The sequence below is a fragment of the Grammomys surdaster genome, unplaced genomic scaffold (genome assembly GCF_004785775.1).
Source record: "Grammomys surdaster isolate TR1022 unplaced genomic scaffold, NIH_TR_1.0 126612, whole genome shotgun sequence".
In the NCBI taxonomy this organism is placed as follows: domain Eukaryota; kingdom Metazoa; phylum Chordata; class Mammalia; order Rodentia; family Muridae; genus Grammomys; species Grammomys surdaster.
This window is the reverse complement of record NW_021621401.1, coordinates 2,211,834-2,239,487: the sequence shown is the minus strand read 5'-3', so window position 1 is coordinate 2,239,487 and position 27,654 is coordinate 2,211,834. Positions and strand designations below refer to the sequence as shown.

The following is a 27,654-nucleotide window of genomic DNA, read 5'->3' as shown; positions in this document are numbered from 1 at the left end:
AGAAAGAAAGAAAGAAAGAAAGAAAGAAAGAAAGAAAGAAAGAAAGAGAGAGAGACAGGAAGGAAGGAAGGAAGGAAGGAAGGGAGGGAGGGAGGGAGGGAGGGAGGGAGGAAGGAAGGAAGGAAGGAAGGAAGGAAGGAAGGAAGGAAGGAACATCCTCAGCTGTGGGAATACTCTGCTAATTAAGGTCAAAGTCCACCATGACTGGATAGCCTCTGGACTCAGTGCATTATGTGAGACTGTCTTCATTAGCACAGCTTCTCCTTCTCTAACCTTCTCTGGGAAATTCTAAGCCTACACACTTGCCTCTGCCTGAGGGCTGTCACATAGCCTCAATCAGATTACAGAATCAATTTTCTTTCTCCTGATAAAACCTGTTCAGCCAGCACCTGAGAGTCCTGAAATGCTTCCTCGTGCTAATGAGGTATTCTAGATACCCCAAGCTCCCAGCCAAGGATGACCTTTGCCCATCCTTGATGTTCCTATCCTATCCTCAGTCCCCCAAAACTTTACAAGTCTTGACTCATCCTAAGTAAAGTTGATCTGCCTCCTGATAGCTGGTCCCAGTCTGGTCATTCACTGTATGTATTCATAGGGCTTCCAAATCCCCTGTTCATTTTCTCTGCTCCCAGTGCCTTCATGGATTGAATTGGCCAACAATCTTCAAGAGCAGGAAGACCCACACTCAGCTACCTAGTGAGTTCAAGGCCTAGACAAAATACAGGAGACTGTTTCAAAACAAAACAAAAATCAAACTGTTGGAGTCTAGGAATCACCTCACAAGCCACACTAACAGTCAGACAAGGATAGTTTATCGAATGTATGTCCCAGGACTGATCAACCAGGGCCACAGTCCAGATTTAGGAACTAAAACCCAAGTTAAGATCACAAAGGTCTGTTAAGCCTAAAATCCACAAACATCTGTTTGTTTCACCAAGTCATTTCACCAATCAGGATTTAGGGGTAGGGGATTTCCTTAGGAACGTATGTTTGTTGTACATTTATCCTGCTCCCATTGGTTGGAGTATTCAACTTGGCAGGGGACTTGCCTTGTCTAACATTCATGTCCTAACTTGTCTACCAGGATGGGACTTGTCTAACATTCATGTCTTAACTTGCCAGCCAGGACGTCAGTTACCCATGACACGTCTCTTTCTGCCAAGTAGGATGTCCGTTCCCAGGGAGATCTTGGGAACTTAAACTTTATTAGATCACTACCCAAAATGGAAGTCTTATTCCAAATAGTTTCTTATATTGGTACATATATATTATATCTTACAATGAGGTCCATCCTAGGGGCAACTTAAAACAACAAATACCATAAAAGCTTATATATGGGTGCAGGAAGTGTTATTAGGTGATTGGTTCTAGTCCAAGCTTATTGTGAGTAGTAACTGTACAAAACAGTTCTACTGATTTCTATAGTGATTGGTTTCCAAGGGCAAAGACTATGTAGTCAACTTAAGCATGAGAAAGTTTACTGGTAACAGCAGAAGCAACAGAGTAACAGTACAAAATGGAAGGCTTAGACAGGGAACAGTTACCTAGACCCTAACAAACAACAACAAAACATCTGGACTTGGTTAAATAACTTTCCCCCAATATATGTATAGGCTGGATATGGTGGTGCATACCTTTAATCCCAGCATTCAAGAGGCCAAGGAAGGTGGCTCTCTATGAGTTAGAGAATCAGGGCTACACAGTGAGACTTTGTTTCAAAACAAACAAAACCACACGCCTTTAATCCCAGTACTTGGGAGGCAGAGGCAGGCAGATTTCTGAGTTCAACGCTGAAATGGAGTGGTAGTAAAGTGGAACAAGCCCTAATCCAGTGACTGAAATAGACAAAAGCACAATGTGAAGAGACTGCTGGGATGACAGAGGCATGTGTCTATAACCAAAGAGCAATACAGATTGGGGGACTCCAGGAAGGGTCCTCCTTGGAGCCTTGAGAGGAAGCAGGCCTTGCAAATACCTCAAGGTTACAGAGTGGCATGAATACACTTCTACTCTTTTAAGCTACCCAGCTTCTAGTAATTTGTAACAGCAGCTGTAGGAAACTAATTCCTACACAGTAACATGTTTTGGAACTTTGTTGCAAAAGCTGTAATGACTTATGGGATGGAAGTATTATCAGAAAAATGAGCATCACCTTAACCTCGATCTTAGAGCATTGTTAAAATCATTATTAGTGTTTGGGATTTTGTTTGGTTTTGGAGACACTTTTTTGGTTGGTTGTTTGGTTGGTTAGTTTGGTTTGGTTTGGTTTTTTCTTTCTTTCTTTTTTTTCTTTCTTTTTTTTTTTTTTTCGGTTTTTCGAGACAGGGTTTCTCTGTGTAGCCCTGGCTGTCCTGGAACTCACTCTGTAGACCAGGCTGGCCTCAAACTCAGAAATCCACCTGCCTCTGCCTCCCAAGTGCTGGGATTAAAGGTGTGCCCCACCACCACCAGGCCACTTTTATATTTATAATAAGCCTTTAAAGTACTAGAGCAGGGCAGGTATCGACCCCCTATGCTATTAGTCACTTCCCTGTCAATACCCCCATGATACAACCTACCATGTTCTGCCTGGACCACACCTTCTCTGACTAGCCAGCCCTCATGGCCAGTTCTCATAATCCCTTACTTCATGATGTCTTCTCCTCTCTCCGTCTTCGCCTCTCTTTTCCTGGTCTCTGCCTCAGACCCCAAGCCCAGGAACCAAAACCCTAACTACCTCTCTTCTGCCCAGCTATAGGTGTAGGCATCTTTATTCAATCACTAGTTCTACATTGAAGAGCGAGGTTACATAGCATCACTTGATGGTCCTGAATAGTTCCTGGTCGATGGGGACAACCAGACCTTGGAGGCCAGTATTTAGCACCCCGCTGACCTTCCTACGCCACTAATGTCCCAGAAAAGAAAACATAGCAACAGATCAAACTTCAACAGTCACAGGTTCTTTTATTCTAATCTTACTAGTTAATATTAACTCTGAGATCACACATTACATTTCTCAATGTATGTGTGTACTTATAGAGGCTTCAGAGTACAGAAAGGCTGTCCTGAAGTCACAGATAGAGAGCTGATGGCCTTGACCATGATCCACATATATGACCCAAGCAAGAGTCTGAAGGAAACCAGATATGTACATTCTAATGTAGTCCAACGTTGTTCAGACAGATATCAGTTGCAGGTCCAGATGACCAACCATTTGGAAAGGTACTTTGAAGCCAACTGAATGGAGCAGCTAGCAGAAACTGCGCTGAAGCCTTGGTCTGGGGACAGAGGTCCTTTGCTTTGCCAATTTCTCTGGATAAAATTCCTAATAGGTGGCAGAGTAGGGTGACTAGGAGTGTCTAGACACTGAAGTGTCTGCTGCACGTCAGTCTTAGGGTATCCCTTCTTTGTAGTCTAAAACGAAACGTTCCATCTGGAATGAATGATATGATTGAATGCTGATAGTTGGCCAGCTTCAGGCCATCATTTACTTGTATAAACAAGATATAGAGTCATTCTTTCTTTTTTTTCCCTTCTCCTTCTTGCTCCGGCTGGACTCCACTCACTCCAGCCCAAAGATTTTTTATTTATTTATTATATGTAAGTACATTGTAGCTGTCTTCAGACACACCAGAAGAGGGCATCAGATCTCATTAAGGATGGTTGTGAGTCATCATGTGGTTGCTGGGATGTGAACTCATGACCTTCAAAAGAGTATCAGTGCTCTTAACCACTGAGCCATCTCACCAGCCCCAGAGTCACTCCTTCTTAATATGTATGTTCAAAATGGAGTAACCAGATGAAAGCTGTTGCTTTATAGAATGGAGTCATTCAAGGCTGAACATAGCCTGAACACTGATATTTCATACAACCCAGATAGCCAAATAATAGTTACCTAGGCCTTGACATTTCATCTAGGCCTTAATATTTTACTTATTCTTTTTTTTTAAGGATTTTTTTTTAGGTTTTTTTTGTTTTTGTTTTTTCAAGATAGGGTTTCTTTATATAACCCTATCCTACTCTCTTTGTAGACTAAGGTGGCCTACGAACTCATAGAGATTCACCTGCCTCTGCCTCCCCAGTGCTGGGATTAAAGACATGTGCCACCGCCCTTGGCTTAAAACTTTTAATTTTCTCAATCAGTATGGCTGTCAATAGCTACCTCCTGTGGATCATTTCAGCTGAGAGCCGAGGAACCCTGATACCTAGGCCCATCCAAAAGCTGCAACCTCAGCTCTCCCAACGTCTAAGAAAAGCCCATGTCAGACCTACACAAGAGCTATACCGCCTAGAAGGAGACTCATACTACTTCTATTGCTCCTAGCAGCCTGGGGCCTGATGCCGGTGCACAAACGCAGAGGGATGCAAAAGTGGCCAAAGACCAATACCTGCAGGGATGCTCACCTACATATGAGAAAAAAAAAAAAACCAGCCCAGCTGACCAGAAATATAATAACATTGAAATTTTGTAGCTGTTTGCTCAGCTAGCCCAATGCAACTCAAGATCTTGGAGTCGTGGAGGAAACCCACGTTGGCTGTCTGACTTCTGAGCAATTGCTGGTAATTGGTATACTCTGTCTACTGAAATGGGAATCAGACCCAGAGAGGTGGCCAGCTTCTATTGGTGTTGCAGCCTGTAGCTGAGCACAACCAGCTGAGCAAAGCTCCCGGACAGAGTCCTCTAATCCACCCTCTTCCTGTTCCTTTAGTTGTAGTGACACAGTGAGGGGCTGTCAGAAAGTCTACCCACAGCTACAAAGACAACTTTACAACTTTTTTATAAATATAATTTCAAGCGGAGGCTGAAGTTCCCAAGCCTAGGTCATCATTGCAAACTTCATCTATAATACCAAAAAACATCAAGCCTACTCGGTCATCATTGGAAACTTCATCTATACCAAAAGACATCTGTCAGTTTCCAAGCACAATTTTTATTCCAAACCAGATAGCCCTGGTCTTAAAAACAGAGGTCATCAGGGGTTTGAATCCAGGACCACTCACACACTAAACAATAATTATGTCCCTAGGCTAATGAGGCGTGTAATATATATATATATATATATATATATATATATATATATATATATATATCTCCTCTTGATGTCCCAGTTGACTTCATGAATTTCCTCCTCTTCTGTCATTTGTCAGAGAAGATTCGATTCTGTCCCCTGTGAAAAGCAGAAGGAGCCATGACTCTAGGGTTGAAAGGTCACTACTGTGAATCCTGTTCCTTCTCCACCCCAGCAAAACAGACTATTGTCTTGGGGAAGCATCCAGCAAGATCTCCAGTCACTTGATCAAAGGGTAGGGCAGGGTTTGGACTCCAAACCCACCCTGGGGCATTGCAGGCTCCCCGATCTGCTCCTGGAACCCAGTTACATCAGTTACATTCTGGAGTCAGCCTAAGTGGGAATAAGCCACACTCTGGATTCAGCTTGGGTACGAACAAGAACAGAAAGGCAGCTAGCTGTAGGGAGGAGGTTAGGTCAGGCCTGAGGAACACAGAAGGTGAACTCACCTGCAACTGGGGAAACAATGGCTTCCGCTTAAACAGGAGTCTTCAAAATGATCTGGCCTCAGCTGAAAGCTCCCGGCAAGAAGCCTGGTTACACCTTGACCCTGCCAGGCCTGAGGGCAGGAGAGGAAACCTAAGTTCTGCATAGGAATTGCAGAACTGTCCATGTTTAGGGGATAGAAGTCGGAAACAGGAAAGGAGTCCCAAGCGCCCAGGACCCTGGATTAAGAAGAGAAACTTGGGCGGTTTAGAAGCAAGACACACTGGCGCCCTGAGCTCCCAGCCTGTGTTCGGCTCGCCTGAAGAAGCAGTAATCTCTAGGGATCTGGACTCTAAGGACTCCAATGAGACTCCCTCCCCCCGCCCCCCCCCCTTCGTTCTGATGCTTTGCTATTTGGGTCTGGCTAATATTGTCCCTCTTAAGTTAGCCAGTTTCTAGACTCTCCAGAACGACTGCTTCACACATAAACCGCCGTGCAGAGCCCACACCGCCACACCCCCACAACCATAACCACAGCTTTTCTCCAGCTCTCACCAGAGTCAGATGAGTAGGGACCGTTCACGTGCACTAGGGTGTCCTGAAATCATTAAAACTAGCTACCCCACGCCCGTTAACGCTCCCGGTCTCTTCCTTCCATGAAAATCACAGTGCGGAGTGAGGTTCTTGCTCATAAGGCGAATGTAGCTGAGAGACCACGGTCACTCAGAACGCCACGCTCCCTCCTCTGTGAAGAACGCATTGTATTTTCAGTGGCATCTCCTCTAATGGCCTTGTCGTATACGAATAACAATCAAACAACAAAATCTAGTAAAATTCTAGTGTGCAAAAACAGAACCCGAGCCCTGGTGCCCAGCATTATCAATGGTGGCCCGGATGGTGAGTGCATGCAGCCTCGGCAGCCGCTCGCTCCTCCCAGTGGTTGCGGAAGGCAGAGGGCAGCATCCCCAGCTGTTTCACCACACCCACTTGGCCAGAATTTGATCACACAAAGGAAACCCACAAGCTCAGAACCAGGGTCATTTCTGGTTCTTGTGAGACCTGGCTCGAGACATCCAGGTGTCTGCGGAGACTGGGCGGCGTCGGACCAGGCACACTGAGAGGGAGAAAAAAGAGAAACTATTAAAAATGGGCTCGTCCGGGATTTGAACCCGGGACCTCTCGCACCCAAAGCGAGAATCATACCCCTAGACCAACGAGCCACTGTGCTCTGACGGCTTAGTGCTGATCTTTGAGTACCTCTGGCTGAATGACACATTCCCTTAGTTTTGCTCAGAAGGAGTCTACGTGTTCATTTTCCTGTGAGTTTCAGGAAGTCAAAGGAAGAAGTTTGGCTCCGTGAGAGCCTGCCCGAAGAGAAAGTTCCGAAACGCTCAAGGCAGGTCAGACCGGTCCCCAGCCCTACGGCCCTGCGTTCGATATGAATGATCAAGGACCATCGTCCTTCGGGAAAGTGAAGCCAGCGAGCTTGTGTGAACAACGCGGTCTCATGGTGGACTCCGGCTCAGAAATTTTGTCCCAAGTAGAACCCAAGTCTAGTACCTTGAGAATGAGAACTTTCCGATCCGCCAGTCCCCGCAAGCTCAGTCCTCCGGGGAGAGCCGCAGAACCCGCCGAGCCCACTCGGGCCTGGACTCTGCTCAGCCCGCGCTGCTCAGAGACCCAGACACAAAAGCCACAACTCCGGATGGTTCTTCCCTAGCCCGCGGCTTAGCGTTCGGCAAGCGATCCAGTGTCCTGAGGCGACTGTGAAAACGCATGCTCACCAATGATTAGATTCTGGAACTGACCAGGCCCTAAACGGGGGTCTCACTGACATCCTCACAAACCCTGTGGCTCCTGGGAATGCAGGCCCTGGCCCTGCAGCTGGTAGGAAGCTGCAGGAGCAAACCCACCATCATTGCCCTAGGGCTAGAAGCTCGTCTAGAAGACCAGAACAAGTCGAATCGGTTCTGGAACCCAGAAGTATATAGAACTCCAAGAGGTGTATGGGGAAGTGGATCTTCATCGCCGCCCGGCTAGCTCAGTCGGTAGAGCATGAGACTCTTAATCTCAGGGTCGTGGGTTCGAGCCCCACGTTGGGCGAGTGTTTTTACCTAGAAGAAGTGTATAGAAGTCTGGAGAACTGAGGAAACAAGTTGGCAGAAGAAAGCCTGCATCCTGGAAAGGATTAGTTAGTTGTGTACCTGACCAAGCAAGTATTTCATACACTGGGCAGAAGAGTCATCCCGTGGAGAGAGTTCCCTTTTTCATAAGACTATCTCTATAAATTTAACTTTTATACATTTAACCTAACACTTCATAAATGTATCAAAGTTAAATAAAAACTCCAGGTACAGTAGGAAGAACATTCAGGACTCTGTCTGTGGACTGAGTCTCTAGAAAAATCAGCGTCAAACCCCGAAGACCTTCACACAGTCACTATGTAGCCACACTGTGGACTGCTCTTGCTAAGACAGACAAACGAAGAAAATATAATTTCATCCTACATGTTGCAGAATCACAGTATAAGAAGAACCAGCATCCTCATGAAAGACAGCATGCCTTCCTATGAAAGACAGCATTAATTTGGAAAGGTCCCTGACACATAATGCGTCAGAAACTTCCAATTTTACGATATATCACGACTTATTTGGGGGAAATTTTTACTCGAAGATGAAGCCATGCATTCTATGTTTTTTTTTTTTTTTTGGTTTGGTTGGTTTTTGTTGTTTGTTTTGTTGTTGTTGTTGTTGTTTTGGTTTGGTTTTCTCGAGACAGGGTTTCTCTGTGTAGCCCTGGCTGTCTTGGAACTCACTCTGTAGACCAGGCTGGCCTCGACCTCAGAAATCCGCCTGCCTCTGCCTCCCAAGTGCTGGGATTAAAAGCGTGTGCCACCACCGCCTGGCCCTTCTATGTATTTTTAAAATACAGTATTATTATCTATTTCAAATATGTATTCAAGCTAAGAAAATAGTATTCAGTGCCTTTGACTCTGCCACTGAACTATACCCCGAGTCCCAACTATAATTAAAAATTAACCAGTTGCCTTGCAAGTAAGTCTCTAAATAATTGGGTTTATAAAAATAAGGACTTTTTGAAAATACATATAACCTAACCTGGAGTCAAGGTGTACATATCTGTAATCCTAGTGTTCAGAAAGAAGATGCAAAAGGATTTTGAACTCGAGCCCAGTCTGGTCAATGTAACGAGACGCCCATTTTTTTTTTTTTTAAATAAAAAGGAACTGCAATAAAATTGTATATCTACGATCTGAACAATTACCGAGTATCAACTAACAATTGGTGATTCATAAAAATCGTTCAAATAGTCATATGGTATTTTTTAAAGTGAAAGCATATTTATTCGAAAAAAAGATTACCTTCAAATGGTAAACTGAAATTTATCTCAACAAAGTCTTTTTTTATATTTGTATAAAGACTCTTTACTGTTGGAGACAACCGTTTGTATTTGACTCTCGTTTACCAGGTACCTAAAACACAACCTTATTACCCCGGGTGGGACTCGAACCCACAATCCCTGGCTTAGGAGGCCAATGCCTTATCCATTAGGCCACCGGGGCTGACGAGAAGACGATGCTGTGGATCTCCCACCAGTCTGTTTCTTTGGGTCGTTTCTGTGTCCATCAAGCGTATGTGTTACTTTCACGTTCCTTTTTCAGCCACGATTCTGGCTCTAAACGTCGCCGCCCTCGAGCACCCTTAAGATCTAAAAGAGGACGCACGTGCGAGAAGGCGACTAAAACATGTGTATCACTGCTTTTATTTTGCTCGTTGGTCTACAGAACAGGTATACGTCTTTCTACGGTGCAAGGTGTCCAAGATTCCAACACTGAATGAGCCCTTTGAAACCGGACGACCGGTATGGAAAACGTGTTTGTGGTGTAGGATGCAGGAAACCTGAGCCGGTACGATCATGTTCGTGCTTTGCTGTGCCGGGTCTCTGTCCAGTCTTCTCCCACCGTCTCTTCAACGAAATGTTACTTGGTAGGGACAGGTCTTTACACTTTTTCTTTATGGGGCATACAACTGGCCTATATATTTTACTTGATACCTACCCGCCTCAAAAACAAAAGCACACAAAAACAAAACAACTGAACAGTTAGCCCAGTCGGAAGAACCCGAGCTAGATCTTTGGCTTGAGGCTTGTGGGTTCCAGCCCAATTGTGTCGTCCTCGTGTCCTTTTGACTCTCCTTTATCTCGTGTGTGTGCGTGTGTGTCTGTGTGATCTAATATATTTGCGAGCCTTATTAAGCCACTGTAATATTAAAGAGAAAATTACTCGGCACAATGCTGTGTCACGTGAGCTGGCTCCCCGCCCTCGCCGTGGTTCTCCTAGGAGTTTTGGGGATGAAAGACAGTTCTTACACTGGACCTATAAGGAGACACTGTTGTTGTTGTTGAGGCAGGATCTCACCTAGCCCAGAGGGGCTTTTAATTCCCCTTCCTCCGCCTCCTAAATACTGTCAGGTAATACTTACAGGTGTGCCTGGACACACTCTCATTGTAAGAAATCTAATTTTCTTTCTGTTTCACGGATTTTTGAACTGTGCATATACAAACCAAATTCACTGAGTTCATTATTTTCAGTGTTCAGTTCAGTGACATTAATTGCATACACCATATTGTACAAGTATCAACCGGATAACCTACTGAGATTTTTTTGTTTTTTTAATCCAAGAGTCCTTGGCATCTCCTTGGGACAGCTCCCACCCACCACGCAAGCAACCCTATCTGGCATTCATTTGGGTCCTTTCCGAAGGCACTAATTCGAGCCGTTTGTAGCCTGTGTTGTGCTAACTTCACATACTAAATACAAACTCGCTGGCCTTCCTTTGGTATCACCCAGGGTACCAGACTGCATAGAGAGTCCTGAGAGCCAGAGAATAAAGAGTGTGAAAAGCAAATTTGAGAATGGGAAATTTGAAAATAGTTTAGAAAACAAATACATGCAGCGACCACGAAGGGACTCGAACCCCCAATCTTCTGATCCGGAATCAGACGCCTTATCCATTAGGCCACGCGGCCCTACACAGGACCGCCTCTTAGCTCTCCATAAGGGTTATTCAAGCATCTACTGCGCATGCTTAAACTAAAGAAAACTCCTGCCCATTAAGCTAATCTATTTAGTGACAGCTGCATGGGAGGCTCCACAAGTTTGAATCGATATGAGCCGTCCTGGTCAGTCAGCCAGCGGAAGCCCTTCCGGATCCAAGAGGCTCGCCGGATCTCCTCCGTTTGCTGGACCTCAACTCAGGATCAGGGACAACCCGTGTGTACTTGCCCTATCTCGTCACTGATGTATCTACAACGGTCTCTTCCAGTCTCCCGACCCGTGTTGGCTCGCTTCTCTGGCAACTCAGTGACCCCAGGGCCATGTGGAGATCGAGAATGCCCGCATAAGGGACTCAGGGAGGCAAGAGTTACGGTTCCCGAGCTGATCCTTCCCAGGGCTAAGCCTCTCCCAACACATCCAGGTCAGCCGTGTTAGGTTCCGCAGTCTCAGACACGAGGCACAGACCCCGATCCAACCTCTGGTTCCCAGGAGCACAGCGGTTCCCCTATCTACCGCCAAGTTATCTCCCGTATTTAAGAAAGAGCATGCATTTCCCGGAGCACGCCGATCGTGAACACATTTATTGGCGCTATCTGAGCTCCCACGCCCAAACTGCTGCATCCATGACAGGGTGTGAAGAGGGGACGTAGAGGAAGTAGCGAGGTTGTTAGTCCTAGAAACAGAGCCGCCGCCTGAGCGAGCTGCGGATCTCCAGGCAGGCTTTGCGCAGCTCGTCGCTGTCTGGCCCCAGGACGTCCAGCTCACACACCCGCCTGTTGACCTGAGGAGTGGACACTCAGCTAGGCCCTGAGGGGCTCAATCCATCACCCCCACTGCAGTCTTTGTTTGTTGGCGGGTTCTTTGCAGAGAGGTCGATGCTTTCTGAAATAGTCCTAGGCTGGTCTCAAACTCTGGGATCCTGCCACTATTTCCCAGGTACAGGCATGCCCCACAATGACCGGCTCTTGTGTCTGTTGTTCTGTAAGCCTAAAATTTCAAGTGCTACCTAATCATCTTTGAGCTTCATAATAACCCAGCGGTTTAACATGAGTTCTTGCTCCCCACCATATATATATATATGAACCTAGGGGCACCTTGCTTCCTGCACCCCCTGCTGACTCCTTCTGCTTCTTAGTAAGTACATCAGCTACCCCAGCCCTCCCCCCTCTACACCCCCCATGGCTTCTGGTGTCCTCCTCTCCTGAACTTTAATGTATGGGTTAACTGCTGTTGAGTTTGTCTGACCAATGTACCCTGTGTTGAGCACCTCATGATGAGAGGGCCCTAGAGCCCTCTTAGTAATAAAGGTGTTGAGAGGGGGGAGGGGGAGGAGAGGGGGGAGAGTGAGGGGGGGAGACTTCTTGTTTTCTGCTTTTCCTGGGTTCAGCAGGAGATAATAAGAACACTCCCACCAATCCAGCCCCTCTCTCTCTGTCTCCTGTCCCCATTCCTCACACCTCAGTCAGCAGCTCAAGGAGATCTCCTCCAGGGTTGGCTCTGATGACCTCCACCAGTGTCTGGACAAAATCTGAGCCCTTTTCATCCCGATAAGCCACACAGCCTAGGTGAGAAGATGGGGTCAGACTCAGCCTTGGGCTGCTGTGCTCTGCATCCCAACCCTCAGTGACCTAGTGTGGGAAGGAGAGAGGAGGGGAAGCAGAGAGCACTCTAGGTATCTAGCTTTAGGCCAGCACAAGTCCGGGACTTCTTGCATCAGGAAGAAGTTGCTGATATTTGTAGAATGAGTATTTGGGTAGAATCAATGTACAACAAACATTTACTGTGGTCTTGCTAGGTACCAAACAGTGGACAGGCATCTGAGGCAGGCAGGACTGTCCTGTCCTAGAAGAACTTACACAAGGGAGCATTTGACAGGAGCTTGCCTTTGTAACGGTGACTATAAAGACTAACCTATGGAAGGAAGGTCACTTAACTAGAGCTGGACTCTTGCTGATAGTAAAGCCACTCCAGGTCTTAGGGCAGGAAACTAGGCCCACAGTAACCATGGGCTTCTTACCCTCAGCAGCTGCATAGACAGTAAGGATGTCTGCTCGACCTGGGGTCCCTGGAGTGGAGATAAGGCTGCCTGCAAAAAAGAGTGAACTCCCATTACCAGCATCCGGGGACTCCACCTGACCCACTGTCTTGTCATCTCTGGTTCAAGGGCAGCACTAGACAGTGGGAAGTGTGTAGGGCTGGAAAACCACAAGCCTACAGCATTCAGGCTGTATGAACTTAGAGAAGTTAGTTCCTCTTGCTAACTCCAAATTGTCAGACTCAGGAGCAGAAGCCTCTGAGTCCCTCACAGCTTAGGGAGACATTTCTGCCCTGAATCTTGGCAAAGCAGGAGCAGAGATGGCAGCAAAACCCAAGCTGACAGAAGCATGCTGTGAGTGAGTCCCACTACCAGCGTGCCAAGCCCAGGCTCTGGAAGAAAAGCAGACCCACCTGGGGCACCAGCTTGGATCTGAAGAACATCCGCCTGGGTTGGCATGGCTGAGGGTGCTCTCAGCCAGCGCCGGTACCATGGGAGAGCTCTTGGCCTCACACCAGGGTCCCTGTTCTCTGGAGAAGGATGGGGGAGATACTTTTACTCGGGATATCTCTGGATGACCCAGACTCCATATAAACAGTGAACAGGCTTGCAGGGCTGGCAACATTCATAAAGGCTCAAGTTTATGGACTTAACTACAGGGGAGGCTGGAGAGGAGCATGGGAAGGCCAGCATGCAGGCTTCCTGGAGGAGCTGAGTGGGAAATGTTGGAGGGTAAGGGCGGGCAGAGGAATGCCAGGGTAGAGGGTTGGGCTGGAGGCAGGGCCCCTTACCCCCACGGCAGGCCTGGAGCAGGAAGATCTTGGGGTGGCCATGCAGTGCCTGGCAGAAGCTCAGCTCCTGCACCAGCGCTTCTGGCTGTACTTCTTCACCATCAGCCCCCAGCAGCTGCCCCTGTGGCCCCCCGTGGGCCATCAGGGCCACCAAAGCACAGCTCACAGGGCCCTTGTGAGTATCCAGTGTTTCCCGAAACTGAGCCAGTTCCTCCCAGAAGGCCTGGAGTGGTAAGGTCAAGTCTGAACCAGCCCCTGGCTGCCTTTCATGGGGCTGGGGCACTTCAGTCTCTGTCTTGGAGATCAGGCTTCCCAAGGCAAGAAAGTGACTAGCCCATGCATACAGCAGGAAGTCTAGATTTACAGATGTGCTTCCTGCCTGTGATGTGGGGGACACCCAGGAAGGAGAACTCCAGGATCCTAGGGCAGGGATACCCTTCCTTCCAAGAACCACGAGTTTTAGGCTTCCCCCTACCTGAACTGAAGGGTGGTTTCCCCCTACCTGAGCTGAAGGGTTTGTCCTCAGGGTGACCTTGAAGCCCAAGGCCTGGCAAAGGTCCCTCAAGGCTACCACATCATGCTCTGCTCCTAGCCGGTCTTGAATCACAGCCAGTAGGAGGGCAGCCCTGGTCCCAGACAGGTCATACTGTGTGCTTGGTCCAGGGTCTGACTGTACAGAAGGTTAGGGAAACACAGTAGGCCGAGGGGACTCCCAGTTCCTCCTCTCACTCACTCGTGTCTCCCTCAGCCTCCACCCAACCTGCATCTGCAGACACAGGACTGGGATCCCTCTCCACCCCTCACCTCTGTTCTCCAGGGCTCCTCATCTCCTAAATACAGAGTACCCCGAAGGGAGGTCCTAAAGACTGGGCAGTAGGTGTTTCCAGCAGACTCTTCAGCCACTCTGCAAAAGAGCTAGGAGGGCAGGACCCAAGGACACCTCAGAGAACTGCCCTCTTGGGGATCAAGGGAAGGATTATAACTCAAGCAGAGGGGTCAGGATCTTGGCTCCAGGAGAGACTTTAGAGGTCACATTTCAGAGAGAAAGTAGAGGTCAGGGTGGACGTAAGCAAGACCTACACTCTGACACGTTCATTACCTCACTCTAGGGATGAATACAGAGGCAGGACCCTTTGTGAGAGGGATAAGTCTGTGGAGGAGGGTTCCCAAGGTATCATTACCTGGGGAGGTACTAGGCTGAGCGAGTCATGGAGCAGAACTGGGAACCACAACCCCCACTTCTAGGTCACTTCAGATACCACCTAACTACCCAGCAAGATGTTCAGACCTCAGGACCAAGCCCCAGCCTATCTCAGCCACCAGGGCCCTTCCATAGCACAGGGCAGTCGTCACTGCCTGTATGAGTGTCCAAGGGTGAGACTGGACGTTTCAGTGTAGATACCAGGAGCTAAGCCAGCAGGAGAGCATGTGACACTGAGGGAAATGAATACTCTGGACAAAGTCATGGGGTGGATAGGATGTTTGGAGTCTGGGTGGTCATGCAGTTATGAAGGCATGTTCTGCAGCCCATGTATGCATGTTTGCAGAACAAATGTAACTGAGTTTGAATTAGCTTAATCATAACTGGCTCTAGGGAGTCAGGGAGGCATAGGCCCAGCCTTCCCTACATCTGGGTCCCCCCACCTCTGTCAGTAGCTGCAGCAGTGACCAGTGAGGATGTTGACTGCAGAGTTTCCCCAGATGCAGAAGGAAAGCTTCAGGCTTCCAGGCAGCTGGAGGAGAAGCACCCCACAGCTGTGTAGGTAGGACAGAAGCTCCCAGCTTTCCTGTTCATCCCCCACCTTTACTTTGTCCCTCCCCCCAAAACTGGGGTGGGGTCACTGACCATCCACTCACCCTTGAGGCCACTAGAGAGTAACAGGAAGATTTTGGGACAACCCTGCAGGGCCCCACTGTGACTCAGCTCCTTGACCAGCAGTTGTGGCTGCCTTAGCTGCCCACTGGGAGCCATTAAGACCACAAGGGTACATCCCACAGCAACCCTCTGGACAGCCAGCTGCTCCCGGAACAGACTCAGCTCCTTAAGGAAGCTCTAGGAGAGAGAGGCAAAGTCTGATGAGGCCCCAGCTAAATGTGAGTGTTTGGCTAAGGGCTGCAGGTTACGGGGTGAAAGCTCACCTGGACTGGGACCTCCCTCTTCTCATAGTTTTCAAAGCCCAGAGCCTGGAACACAGCATCCACGGCAGCGACTACTGTGGCAGACACCCCAGGGCTGTGGAGTATCAAGCCTGCCCTTGAACCCTGCACATTGTATTTTCCCTGGGGAAGGAAAACCAGAGCTGGACTAGGCTGGGGGCCCAGCTGGGTGTTGGGAACAGGCTGGGCCAGGTAGAGCATCTTACTACCTTTCTCCCCAAGCTGTCCCAAGCATCCACCAGCTGTGCAGCGGCCTGTAGCGTCCCAGACACCAGGAAGGCCATGAGAACCAGGTAGGGCCTCCTCAGGCCCAGAGCTTACTTCCTGGCTCTGCTCTCAGGTACCTTGGGACCTGATCCTTGCCCTTTCCTATACCTGCTGCCGCCTATCAACTGCTTATGATCCCAAACGGACTCTGCCCTTCCCTAGAAGCCTGGGCTCTGCTCCCCGCAGCCCAGCTCCTTTTTCTGGCTCTGGCTGACAAACTCACGGCTGGCATTCATATGTCCCCACCTTAGCCATGGGCCTGAGCCCAAAGTCTATTCTTAGTCCTTGGCCCACGCTCCTATCTGATCTTGTTACACCTGAGTGTCTCCCTCAGGAGAGAGCTGCTAGCACCAAAAAGGGCTTCACACTGTTCTCAACATCTTTTCACCCTACCCTCCTTCATGCAGCTGCTCACAAACCCCATGTACACAGCAGTTCCTTCCCATGGAAAACAGGGATAGTTGAGACCACACGACAGATGTTCTATACTGGGGGCTGGCCGAGAAAGAAACCTGGGGACAAATGGATCAGTTCACAAGGTATGGGAATATCTCGTCTCTATTGATCCCCAGGTGAGGTCCCCTAGGGCTGCCCAAAAGAACCAAAAGGATCAACAAGAGTCAAAGAAGGAGTGACTGGTCATGACCAGGTACCACCAGCCCAGTGTAGGCCCCAGCTTGTACTAAGACAGGGGAGGAGACATGTTGAGGGCTGGCTAGGAATAGCAACTACCCTTCTGACAGCTTCAAGCACACACTGGGCAGTTCTGAGTTTGGCATCCCACAGCGTGCCCCTCAGTCAGGCAGTCAGTCAATCCGCATCCCACAGAGCAACAGCGTGCCCCCCAGTCAGTCAGTCAGTCAGTCCTCCTTTAGCCCCTTGCTCATCTCACCACTGAGAATGGGGGACCTCACAAAGACACCAAGTCATGTTTGGCTCCTTCCACTTCCAGACCATGACTATATGGACTGACAAAGGATAGGGAGAGTCATGGGACTGCAGGTCCATTTTGTAGCTTTCCATGGCGACTACATACACCATGAACCATCAGCATGACCAAACCAAAAGACCAAGAGTTAACTTCCACGCCCCTAACTCAGAAAAGCCAGTTAAAAATGGTAGCCTCAAAAATTTTCCACGTTTATTCAAACTCTTCTGAAGCTCACTGGGCTGAGTCCTTCTTTAGGGCCATGGTCTGTCCCTGTTAATGTGAATCTGCACACAATGCAGATTTAAAACATGGAAATATAGTGCTTGAGGAGTCAGCTACAAAGTGTGGTGGAGTGCTAGTGTTAAGTACAACAAAAACCACACGTCTGGAAGACTGGGTGTTCTCCAGTCAGCCTGTTGCTATAGCTACCACCTCCACTAACCTCCAGACCTGTAGTGTATCTCAGGGATCAGAGCAGAACAACTAGGCAGCTTCCTGGGGTCAGAGCATGACAGAATGGTCACAGGCTGGAAGGGGGTGGGGAGACAGTGGAGGCCAAGAAGCTGCTGTGATGGAACCCAGGACCTACATCCCCATTGGTGTGGGCCCTTCCCAAGGCCAAAACCCAGCAGCCCCCCTGAGGACGGAGGCCAGTCCCCACTGGAAGGCACAAGTACACAGGGCAGAGGCTTAGCCAGGCTGATGGGTCCACATAAGAAAATAAGAAACAAAGAGCCTCTGCCCAAGCAAGGCTGGAGGGTTCTGGAAAACCCGAGGTCCTGCCTGAGCCCTCATACCACCTGGTCCTCAACTGGAAACTATGAAGCTCCAGGAAACGGAAGAGAAATCCAGAGCAGGGAGGGGAGACACGGTGGCAGGGTCCTGGGAGCAGGCAGGCCAGTTCAGAGTACAGGAGGCCTTGTGTCCCTTTGACAGGCTGGCAGTGGTCACAGGTGAGTGGAGAATTCCCCAGGGGGAAGGAAGAGATTCTGTGAGAGTCACAGAGGGGCGAAGGGAGGCTGCTTAGGTCCCACCATGGGCTCACCCCACGGGTTGGGTCATCTTGGCGTGCAGGCTCTGGTGCGCAATGAGGTGTGCACGCTGCTTGAAACTCTTGTCACACTCGCCACAGCCGAACGGCCGCTCGCCTGTGTGCACACGCCTGTGGTCTAGCAGGTAGGAGCGCAGCGAGAAGCTCTTGCCGCACTCGCTGCAGCTGAAGGGCTTCTCACCTGTGTGGATGCGCTGGTGGTCAGCCAGGTAGGCGCTGCGGCTGAAGCTTTTGCCACATTCAGAACAGGAGAAGGGCTTCTCGCCCGTGTGCACGCCCTGGTGGCGAACCAGGTCGGAAGAGCTGCGGAAGCTCTTGTCGCAGTCAGGGCACTTGTGTGGCTTCTCACCCGTGTGTGTGCGCTGGTGCCTGGCTAAGTCTGAACCCCAGCGGAAGCACTTCCCGCACTGCTTGCAGCTGTGGGGCTTCTCGGTAACTAAGTTCCGAAACTGGCGCCTGCGAGCAGGCGGCCGCCCCCGACGCGCTACCACCAGCTGGTCCAGGGCTGTCCTCGTTGGGTTCCCACTCTCCCAGACCTCAGTTTCAGCCTCCTCGGGATTCCAGGATATAGGCACTTTGGTCTGTCCCAACAATGCTGTCACTGCCTCCTCTGCAGGGGGCTTTTGGCTTTTGGGTCTCAAACCTGCAAAGGAGGGGTGAAGCCTCTTTTTAGTCCCCCTTGATTCTGGTTCAGGAAGAGAAATCACCCTGGTTTTGAGGTTCAGGCTGCTGTGGCTCCAACAAGCCAGGGTCTTCTCATTTACAAAATGACTGGATGACAGGTGAGCAAGATGACCTCAGTGGGTAAAATCACTTGCCACCAAGCCTAATGACCAAGCCTGAGCCCACCCCCAACCCCTACCTACATGTTAAAACCAAGCCTAGAAAACCATCCTCTGGTTTGAGGATAGTTGAAGGACCAGACATGTCGTTCCCTGCATTGTACACAAAAGAAAAATACTAAAATAAAATTTTATTTCAAAAGTGCTTTTAATGGGAAGATGATAGAAGGCCAGCCAACGAGCAGTTTTGAGGGCGCCTAGGGGACACCAGTGAGCTGATCCTTCTGCAGAGGCAAGGGCCATTATAAAGACCCTCTGCCTATTCCCTGTCCTGTGGCCAGTACCCTACTTTACACAGCTAACACTCCCAGTCCGCTGATCACGGCTGGCTTAACTTTGTAAACAGAAGGCATCAGAATGTGTAGCGACTGTGGTCCTCTCCTTCCTTAAGTTCCATCTCTGCAGACAACACACAGTGGCCTTGGACAGGGAGGAACTCCACTCAGAGTGCTGTCAGTTAAGTAACATGAGACCAGGAAACGCTGAGAAAGGGCCTAACTCGGTGTGGCTTCAGATAGTAGGCTACAACAAGGGCTCCTGTTTTTTTTAGCATTTCTGTAACTGACATGATCCATGGATCTCACTGAACCCAAGATTTGTATCTGGGGCAAATCTTCCTATGAGCCAGACTGAGGTTTGACTGAGAAAATGCAAGCCCTCAGCATGGAGCTGGCACAGAGCTGGCACATGGAAAGCACTGGTCAACTGGTCACACAACTCAGAGATACAGAAAGTCCAACATCCTAGGAAGCGGTTGAGAAGACTTGGGAAAAAACCTGACCAGGAGGGGTGGGAAGAAAAGCAGGACTGCAGCAGAACGAGGGGCCCACGGGATCCACTTACCAAGGGCAGCATTCCGGGAGTTCTCTCTCTTCATGTCCCAGAAGAGGTCCCTCTGAGCAGGGTCCAGGGAGCTCCATTCTTCTCGGGAAAAATAGAAAGGGATGTCTCCCAATGCCACAGATTTTTGGAATGGGGAGCTATGACCCAGCTCAGGTCTCCCAGGCAGCTGTGTGTGAGTGGGGACAGGAGGGGTCAAATTATATAGTCAACACCACCAATCCCTCTGAGAGAATAAAGGACAGCTAACTCACATCAACTGCAGAGGCAAAGCAGACATCCAACATTTCTCCTGTCCGTCGTTCTTTAAGAACAGGGAGCTGGGCTGAAGGAAAAGAACAAAGCTTTGTACAGGCCAAAGTCACGGGCTGAGACAGATGGCTTCATCTGCACTTGCAGATGCACACCTCAGATGCATGCACATGTGCACTCACGTGACTGAGCTTCCTGGTGCCTGTCACCCTCAGGAATGTCACCCTCAGGACAATTCTAGAGAAGGAATCCCGCCACACTGCTGACTAAAGCGTCTTACTCACCATGGCCATGGTGCTCTTGGGGTGCACGTAGCTGCTTCTGGGGAGACCCTGTGGCTTGGAGTCCCTGGGCTGCTGCCTTAGGCCCCACATCTGAGAGCTCACCCTGTACAGAAACCATAGCATGCCCATTAGACAGAGACCAGCTTGGAGGCCAAGGGTGACACCACTTAATCCTGGGAAAGTGATACGGGACACAGCCTGAGGAGGCTGAGGGCTGGGTGGGAGTAGGGATCAAATGGAGGCCCAGGAGAGTCCTGCAAAGAATGAGATGCCAGGCAGTGGTGTGTATCCAGCGACATTTCATGATCAAGAGGCAAGAGCCAGTTCCTAAAAGGTCAGAATTACAGCCACTTAGCAAGAGAGAAATGGGGCATGGGTGGTCCTCCTGCCGAGGGCAGAATCCCACACCCTAGCTGCATGAGAACACCATCTCCAGCTCTCCCAGTGTCCAGAACACAAGACAGCAGGGTACCCTTAGACAGCTCTGCTTCCTTATATCCCTCTGGCTCTCTGACACATATTATCACATCCCTGCAGATTAACTTCAGCAAAGCATGGATAGCCCTTTCTGGGCTCACTCAGGAGGCACGTGGATCTCTGTGAGTTCAAGACCAGCCTGGTTTACAAAGGACGTTCTAGGGCAGTCAGGGGTTACACAGAGAAACCCTATCTCAAAACAAACAAACAAACATACAACATCAACAAAACCCACATTTCTGGACCATAATCACTTTGAATCCAATAAAGTCATGAAAACCAGAGTATATTTACTTAAGACTACATTGGGAATTTTGTTTGTGCTTCTCTGGACTTGGTGTTTTTCCCCTGCCCCTGGACCCTGTGGAGACTCATCTCCATGAAGATGGCCTCAATTCTTCAGGCTCCAAACATGGAAGGGGCCCCTCCTCACCTGTGGCCAAGTTTTCAGTGACTGATTCTGTATGTCCTCCACCAAAGCGACAGCTTCCTCTCCACTCCCAAGGTGCTGTCTCTGCACCTGGGCTTGGACCTCCCCTGGGAGCACAGCCAGGAACTGCTCCAGCACCAGCAGCTCCAGGATCTGCTCTTTGCTGTGCAGCTCAGGCCGCAGCCAGCGGCAACAGAGCTCCCACAGCTGGCTGAAGGCTTCGTGTGGTCCGCCCGCATCCCTGTAGCAGAACTGTCGGAACCGCTGGCGGCAGGCTTCTGAATCCCTGCTGTCCAGCGACTGGGCAGGCTCCTGTTCCCAGGAGCAGTCTTCCACTTTCACAATCATAAGCCCTTCCTCCTCCCCAGGGGCAGGGTCTTGGAGCTCCTGGAGGGATGCCATGCCCCTGGCTTGAGGCTCCAGAGCTGAGCCTTTCAGTCTCCCAGAGGGATTCTCTTTGACGGCTGGGCTGGCATCAGGACACACCTGCCTATGGAAAAGGTAAAAGAACAGTACTTGAGGGAGATCGAAAATACATCATTCTGAAGGAAAGTCGGGGACTCCAGTACCTATTCTGTGCCTCTGAAGCCTCTTTATGCTTTACTGCAATGGTGCTCTTTGTAACTGTGTACTGGTAATACAGACCCACAGTCCTTCATCACGACACCTGACATCCCAAGTCTGGGCTTTTCCTGGCCCATTTGACAGCAAAACCTAATGTTATTCATTTGGAAGCAGTACTGCATCTGTTAATACAAGCTTATTTTTACTTTCATGTATAGTAACTTTCCAAGCTTAACAGCAAAAAATAAACATGTCCGTGCAGTCTGTAAAGATCCCTTGAGCTAGCTGCAGATTGCACTCTCTCGGTTGTGAGAGTGCTTGCCTAGCATGAATGATCCCACCACTGGTCTGAACTGGGTAAGATGATCCATATTTGTAATCCCAGCACTCAGATTCTCAAGGAAGAAAGATTAGAAATTCAAGGTCATCTTCGGCTACATGAAAAGTCTGAAGCTAGCAGGCTGCAGAGATAGCTCAGAGGTTATGAGCATTTATTGTTCTTACAGAGGAGCCAGATTTGGTTTGCAGCACTCAGATGGTGGCTCACAATTATCTGTAACTCTAGTTCTAGGAAGTCCAACTACCCCCCCCCAACTTCCTCAGGCAACAGTTCTACAGATGGTGTGCATACATCTATGCAGGTAAAACTCTCCCACACAGAATAAAGTAACTAATTCTAAAGATATATCTAGCCGGGCGGTGGTGGCACATGCCTTTAATCCCAGCACTTGGGAGGCAGAAGCAGGCGAATTTCTGAGTTCGAGGCCAGCCTGGTCTACAGAGTGAGAGCCAGGGAAGATTATATCTATACACGTAAAACTCTCCCACACAGAATAAAATAACTAATTCTAAAGATATATCTATGCACATAAAACTCTCTCACACACACAGAATAACTAATTCTAAAGATACATCTATGCAGGTAAAACTCTCACACACAGAATAAAATAATTAAAAAACATTTTCAGTCACTGAGCTCTTCTAGTTTTGTTTTCAAGACAGGGTTTCTCTGTGTAGCACTGGCTGGCCTGCAACTCATCGTAGTCCAGGCTGGCCCCAAACTCAGACATGTTCTTACCTCTGCCTCCCAAGTGCTAGGAGCCATGTGCCATCACCTGAGCTATTCTTAAGGTATGTTTTTAAGTAGATATACTCCAATTGTAAAATTTCACTGAGCAGTACATACATAGTGGTGCATGTCTAATCCAAGAACTGTAGGACCAAGGCAAGAGTGGCCAAAGTTAGAAATCAGCCTGGGCTAGAGAGCAAAACTGTCTTTAAAAAATTATAATTACTGTGTTTAATTATGAATGTAGTCTTAAGTCCCTCTACTGCTAGGCCATACTGTTAGTTTTCTCAAATTTGAAAACTCACAAATTTATGGGGCTAGAGAGATAGCTCAGTGGTTAAGAGTATTCAATTTCCAGCATGCACATGGAGGCTCACAACCATTTGTAATTCCAGTTCTGGGGTATCTGGCAGCCTCTATTGGCCTTTCTTGAACACTACATACACGTGGTACACTTATATACATGAAAGCAAACACTTAAAAAAAAAAAAAAAAAGCTTACAAATTCCAGAAACTCCTTACTCCAAGTAAGGGATGGGTGGTATATGGGGCCTCATGGACACTATCCAACATTATTTATTTGCAACTAATTATGAATGTATGGCATGTACTTGTATTTTATGTTGTTACTACTTCATGTACTCTTATAAGTGTGATTTGAACTTCTCTCTTTTATTTCAAGTCTAATTAACATGAACATTATAACTTAAAGGACGGGAGGGAAATGTTAATATACCGATGTTTCTTTTTGAGTCACTGACAATCTGATAAACGACGGTGTCATATTTTTTCCCGTGCTTTTACTGAAAATGGTTATCTTCAGAATCTACAAGCGCTTGATGTGTGTTTTACATAACTGAGATCTTATGAGTAAACCATTTTGGATTTCGCGTTTTTTGACCTAGCAACGTTTCTTCTTAAGTGAACCTATAGGGTTCTGCGGCATGGGGGTACTCCAGTCTCTCAACCAACCCGAGTGATGCATTCGGGCGGTTTCCAATTCTTCTCCACTACCACAAGCATTTCATTTACGCTTCTCTTCACGAGCCTTCCGCCTCATCATCCAGGGACCGAGGAGGTGTCCTCGGGGAGGGCCCGGACTCACCATGGTCGCTCGGCAGGACGTGGGAAATGGGGACGGTCCCCAGCAGCCTGGTGAGGGTGGCGGGCTCAGCGGTGCTGCCGAGAGACCCGGAGAGCCGAGAACCGGCGTTGCCCGGAGGAGCGCGTCCTTTCTGGCCGGCGCCTCGAGCGCCGAATCCGCAGGAGCCCGTCTGCACCAAACGCCGGTCCCGCCCCCAAGCCACGCCGCCCAGAGCTGCGCAGCTGTTCAGAACTTCCCAGCAGCTCCCGGTGCCGGAAATTCGCGCGGGGGTCGCTGGGAAACCAGCTGGCGCATGCGCAGACATTAGCATTTGAAGCTGGTGCCTTCCAGAATGCCGTCTGTCGGCGCTGGGTAGCCAATGAACGGGGAGAAGTCTCACGGCTAGCCAATCTGACACCCTGGAGCTAGAGATTTGGAAGAAGTCTCATTTTAGCCTTCTAGGTGGCACTACACCTAAGTCGGGTCCTTGGAAGATGTCGGAGCTTCCTGAAAAGTGCAGTCTAGTTAGAGCGGAGCCTCCATCGTGGGCAATATCTCCTGCCCTCCTTCCGTATGTAACTGAGCTGAGGATCAGGAGGAATCCAGAAGCCTAAGGACGCTGAGCAGGAGGCCCACCCCTCCCCGGACATGGGTTAAGCATTGTTGCAATTTGTTAAAGTCACTATTGGTGCTAATGGTAAATTACCTTTATGTTGTAAACATACTTGAAATTTACTTTCCTATAAATAGACAAAAACCAGAACGGGGCAATTTCACTCCGTGTGGCAACTGTCAGACTCTCCCTTGCTTCCTTTTTTTGTTTGTTTTTGTTTTTTGTTTTGTTTTTGTTTTTCGAAACAGGGTTTCTCTGTGTAGCCCGGGCTGTCCTGGAACTCCCTCTGTAGACCAGGCTGGCCTCGAACTCAGAAATCTGCCTGCCTCTGCCTCCCAAGTGCTGGAATTAAAGGCGTGTGCCACCACTGCCTGGCAGGTTTTCTTTTCTTTTAAAAAATGTTTATAAGTATTTCACCTGTATGTGCACAGCATTCATCCCTGGTGCCTCTAGAGGTCAGAGGAGGGCATTGGATGCCCTAGAGTTATGTGTGGTTGTGAGCCACCATGTGGGTGGTGGGAGACAAGCTCTGCTTGTCTTTTGTGTAAGCCTAAAGTATGTGTGGGGGGGTAGTAAGTGCATATATTCAAGTGTACACATGTGCTTGCATGAGTGTGTGTGTGAGTATGTGTATGTGTGTGAGTGTGTGTATGTGTGTGAGTGTGTGTGTGTAGGCCAAAGGTCAATATTGGGCGTCTTTCCAATATTTCCCATTTGCTTGTTTGGTCTGTTTATTTTGAAACAGGTCTTGCTATGCAGTTCTCTCTATATACAGGAGTGTATATGGATACAGCAGTGTAGTACAGAAACAGGAAACGTTCACCCTAATGGCCCGAGCCCACAGGTGAGGCAGCACTAGTTACCCACTACTTCCATGGCTTACACGTGTAGTCTTGAACAAGAAACCTCTAAGTTAGAAGGTCTTCCTAGACCTTTGAAGTGGAGAGAAGCACACACAACAGTGGAGAGAAGCACACACAACACACCGTGTACACTGAGCAGGTTCTCAGTGTCTAGCATCACTTGAGGCATTTTGTGTAGACTCTTTCCTCAGAGTCAGACACATACACACATGCTGTCTATACCGAAAAGAAAACCATGCAGGGAAGTAGAGTCCGGTGCCCACAAGCACACAGCTAAAGCACAGGGGGGCTGCCAATCCAATCTGCTCTTCTGGTCTTAATGTTTTGACTGCAGTGAGATACATTTTACTATCTTGAGTTTTTAAAATGTATATGTGATTCTAAGTATATGACATGTGTGTGGGTATCCTTAGGATCTAGAAGATGGTGTTGGATTCCCTGGGCTAAAGTCACAGATGACGGTGAGCAACTGATGTAGGTGGCCAGGCACTGAACTTGTGTCTTTTGCAAGAGCAGCTAGTGCTCTTAGCTACTGACCCATCTCTCCTCCCCCTTGACCATCTTTAAGTGAATAAATAGTTCATTAAAATGAAGTAAGTGTCTTAGAGCAGGAGGTGTTGGGACACACATCTAATAGCAGAGGCAGGTGGTGTTTGAGTTTGAGGCCAGTCTGGTCTCCAGAGTGAGTTCCATGACAGCCAAGTATAAAGAGGTGGGGGGTGTCTTTGTGTTGGTTTGTGAGTATTACCATTTCCAGAACACTTTTTCAACTTGGTAAATCAAACTATTCACATTAAACACTGTCTTAGTTAAGGTTTCTATTTCTGTAATAAAATGCCATGACCAGAAACAACTTAGGGAGGAAAGAGGTTATTTTCACTTAGAGTTCTCAGGTCACAGGCCATTGCTGAGGGAAGTCAGGGCAGAAATTCTATAACAGAGCAATAACCTGGAGTCAGAAACTGAGGCAGAGGCCATGGACCAGTACTGCTTTGTAACTTTAATTTTTTTCAAACCTTATTTTTTTTTAATTTTTTTATTGGATGTTTTATTTACATTTCATATGTTGTCCCCTTACCCCATCCCCCACCCACCCCAAACCTTATTTTTAATGATGGTCCTTAAACATTTTAACCACCCTTTATCCCACTACACGCCAGAGGTAGTAGAAAAGGAAGGATACTGGATGGGGGGAGTGGACCTGTGTAGAAAGGTTCTTTGGAACAACTTCCATCTGTCTTGTCTGGAAATCAGCACTTCAGTTCACAGGTCAGCAGACATTGGCGTTCAATCCACTTGAAAACTCCTCACGGATACACTACCTCCAGTTCGGTCGTGTCGGGTCAGCAACAGCAGTGACATGACCTAGCAGAGAGCAATTTCTATTGGTACCCCTATGGTTACTACCCACAGGTACTGGAGTTTGGTTGTATAGAGAACATGTAGGACATTCTTAAGTTATTTCTTTGGCTTGTCACCAAGCGATTGAAACGTTTTCCTTTAAACCTTCCCCGTTAGCATATGCTTCTCATGAAATTCTGAGGCTTCTAATACATTTCTTATTAGTAATTGGTCAATATCACCATTTTCTTATGGATCAGACAAACCTGTATGAGATCAAATATGAGTTATATATAATGGATAATTTCTACTGCTGCTGACTTGTTGTAGTCGTATAAAATGGCATAGTTAATTCTGAGTTGTCAGGTTCAAATTCAGCAGTCTCTGTATGCAGAACAACTCCTTCTACATATAAAGAATCAGTAATTATGTTAACAGGTTCAGGATAATCTAACAGTACCATAGGAATGCATGCAATTCTGATATTTGAACAGATGTATATGGACTTTGAGCACGTTACTTACTGTATCTGACTTACAACCTGCCATCACCCTCTTGTTGCATCAGTATAAAACGTTGATACCTCTGGAATCAGTGTTCTTTTTACTATACGTGGAAGAATCCAATTACTTCTTTTTATACACTGTATAGTTTGCTTTTTAGATATTTGTTATTAATTTCACCCAAGAAGTTAACTACAAGCTTTTTGCCAATCCATAATCACCCATAGTGACAGAATTTCAGCCTTTGTAAGAGATACAACAATTTCAGCTGGATCTGTCCCTGCCAACTGGCATAGTCTGATTCTGCCTTTTATACTTAATTCGGAAATCTTTGATATAGATGTCTTCAATTTTTTACTTTGTCTATGAGCTAAGAAAGTCCATTCTATAATACTATCTTCCGTTTGCATAATGAGCCCAGTAGGAGAATGAGGTAAAGGCAAAACCACCAGAATACCACCAAGTTTAGGATCAGTTCTATCCACATATGCCTCTTGCAGTCTTTGTTCTACAAGTTAACTCTTTTTCTGCTTCAAATGTCAGACATCTTGGAGTGTTTAAATTGGAGTCTCCTTTTACTACCCTGCTTTAAGCTCCAGCCACAGCCCTGGTTCCCTTGGATCTGTGAATGAAAGACACACACACACACACACACACACACACACAGAGAGAGAGAGAGAGAGAGAGAGAGAGAGAGAGAGAGAGAGAGAGA

General features: G+C 48.1%; 2 protein-coding genes and 4 non-coding genes across 6 annotated transcripts; 1 reads left to right on the top strand and 5 right to left on the bottom strand.

Moving 5' to 3' along the window:
* Positions 1–6,622: 6,622 nt before the first annotated feature.
* Positions 6,623–6,694, bottom strand: Trnap-ugg. Its single transcript has one exon. It is a non-coding gene; the product is annotated as a tRNA-Pro (tRNA).
* An 810-nt stretch (positions 6,695–7,504) lies between these two features.
* Trnak-cuu lies at positions 7,505–7,577 on the top strand. Its single transcript has one exon. It is a non-coding gene; the product is annotated as a tRNA-Lys (tRNA).
* Positions 7,578–8,981: 1,404 nt separating this feature from the next.
* Positions 8,982–9,054, bottom strand: Trnar-ccu. Its single transcript has one exon. It is a non-coding gene; the product is annotated as a tRNA-Arg (tRNA).
* A 1,393-nt stretch (positions 9,055–10,447) lies between these two features.
* On the bottom strand, positions 10,448–10,520 carry Trnar-ccg. The gene has a single exon. It is a non-coding gene; the product is annotated as a tRNA-Arg (tRNA).
* Positions 10,521–11,108: 588 nt separating this feature from the next.
* LOC114615179 (caspase-14-like) lies at positions 11,109–15,521 on the bottom strand. Its single transcript, XM_028760849.1, has 10 exons — positions 15,514–15,521; positions 15,232–15,427; positions 15,019–15,107; positions 14,179–14,289; positions 13,877–14,044; positions 13,375–13,597; positions 12,997–13,113; positions 12,566–12,634; positions 12,006–12,109; positions 11,109–11,329 (listed from the first exon to the last, which is right to left on the bottom strand). Exons 2-10 carry the CDS (start codon positions 15,344–15,346, stop codon positions 11,222–11,224), a joined length of 1,104 nt encoding a protein of 367 aa, XP_028616682.1. The 5' UTR covers positions 15,347–15,427; positions 15,514–15,521; the 3' UTR covers positions 11,109–11,221.
* A 1,395-nt stretch (positions 15,522–16,916) lies between these two features.
* On the bottom strand, positions 16,917–23,771 carry Znf213 (zinc finger protein 213). Its single transcript, XM_028760848.1, has 6 exons — positions 23,644–23,771; positions 20,909–21,395; positions 19,999–20,101; positions 19,717–19,787; positions 19,466–19,631; positions 16,917–18,423 (listed from the first exon to the last, which is right to left on the bottom strand). Exons 2-6 carry the CDS (start codon positions 21,305–21,307, stop codon positions 17,771–17,773), a joined length of 1,392 nt encoding a protein of 463 aa, XP_028616681.1. The 5' UTR covers positions 21,308–21,395; positions 23,644–23,771; the 3' UTR covers positions 16,917–17,770.
* Between the last annotated feature and the right edge of the window lie 3,883 nt (positions 23,772–27,654).

Excerpts from the sequence above, each read along its gene's own strand:
- LOC114615179 (XM_028760849.1), bottom strand. The coding sequence starts at position 15,346 with ATGGCTCCCAGTGGGCAGCTAAGGCAGCCACAACTGCTGGTCAAGGAG. Across the intron at positions 12,635-12,996 it reads GATCCAAGCTGGTGCCCCAG|GCAGCCTTATCTCCACTCCA; the intron begins GTGGGTCTGCTT and ends TCTTTTTTGCAG. Across the intron at positions 11,330-12,005 it reads TCCTTGAGCTGCTGACTGAG|GTCAACAGGCGGGTGTGTGA; the intron begins GTGTGAGGAATG and ends TCCACTCCTCAG.
- Znf213 (XM_028760848.1), bottom strand. The coding sequence starts at position 21,307 with ATGGCATCCCTCCAGGAGCTCCAAGACCCTGCCCCTGGGGAGGAGGAA. Across the intron at positions 19,788-19,998 it reads CCAAGAGCACCATGGCCATG|CCCAGCTCCCTGTTCTTAAA; the intron begins GTGAGTAAGACG and ends CTTTTCCTTCAG. Across the intron at positions 18,424-19,465 it reads CTCCCGGAATGCTGCCCTTG|GTTTGAGACCCAAAAGCCAA; the intron begins GTAAGTGGATCC and ends CCTCCTTTGCAG.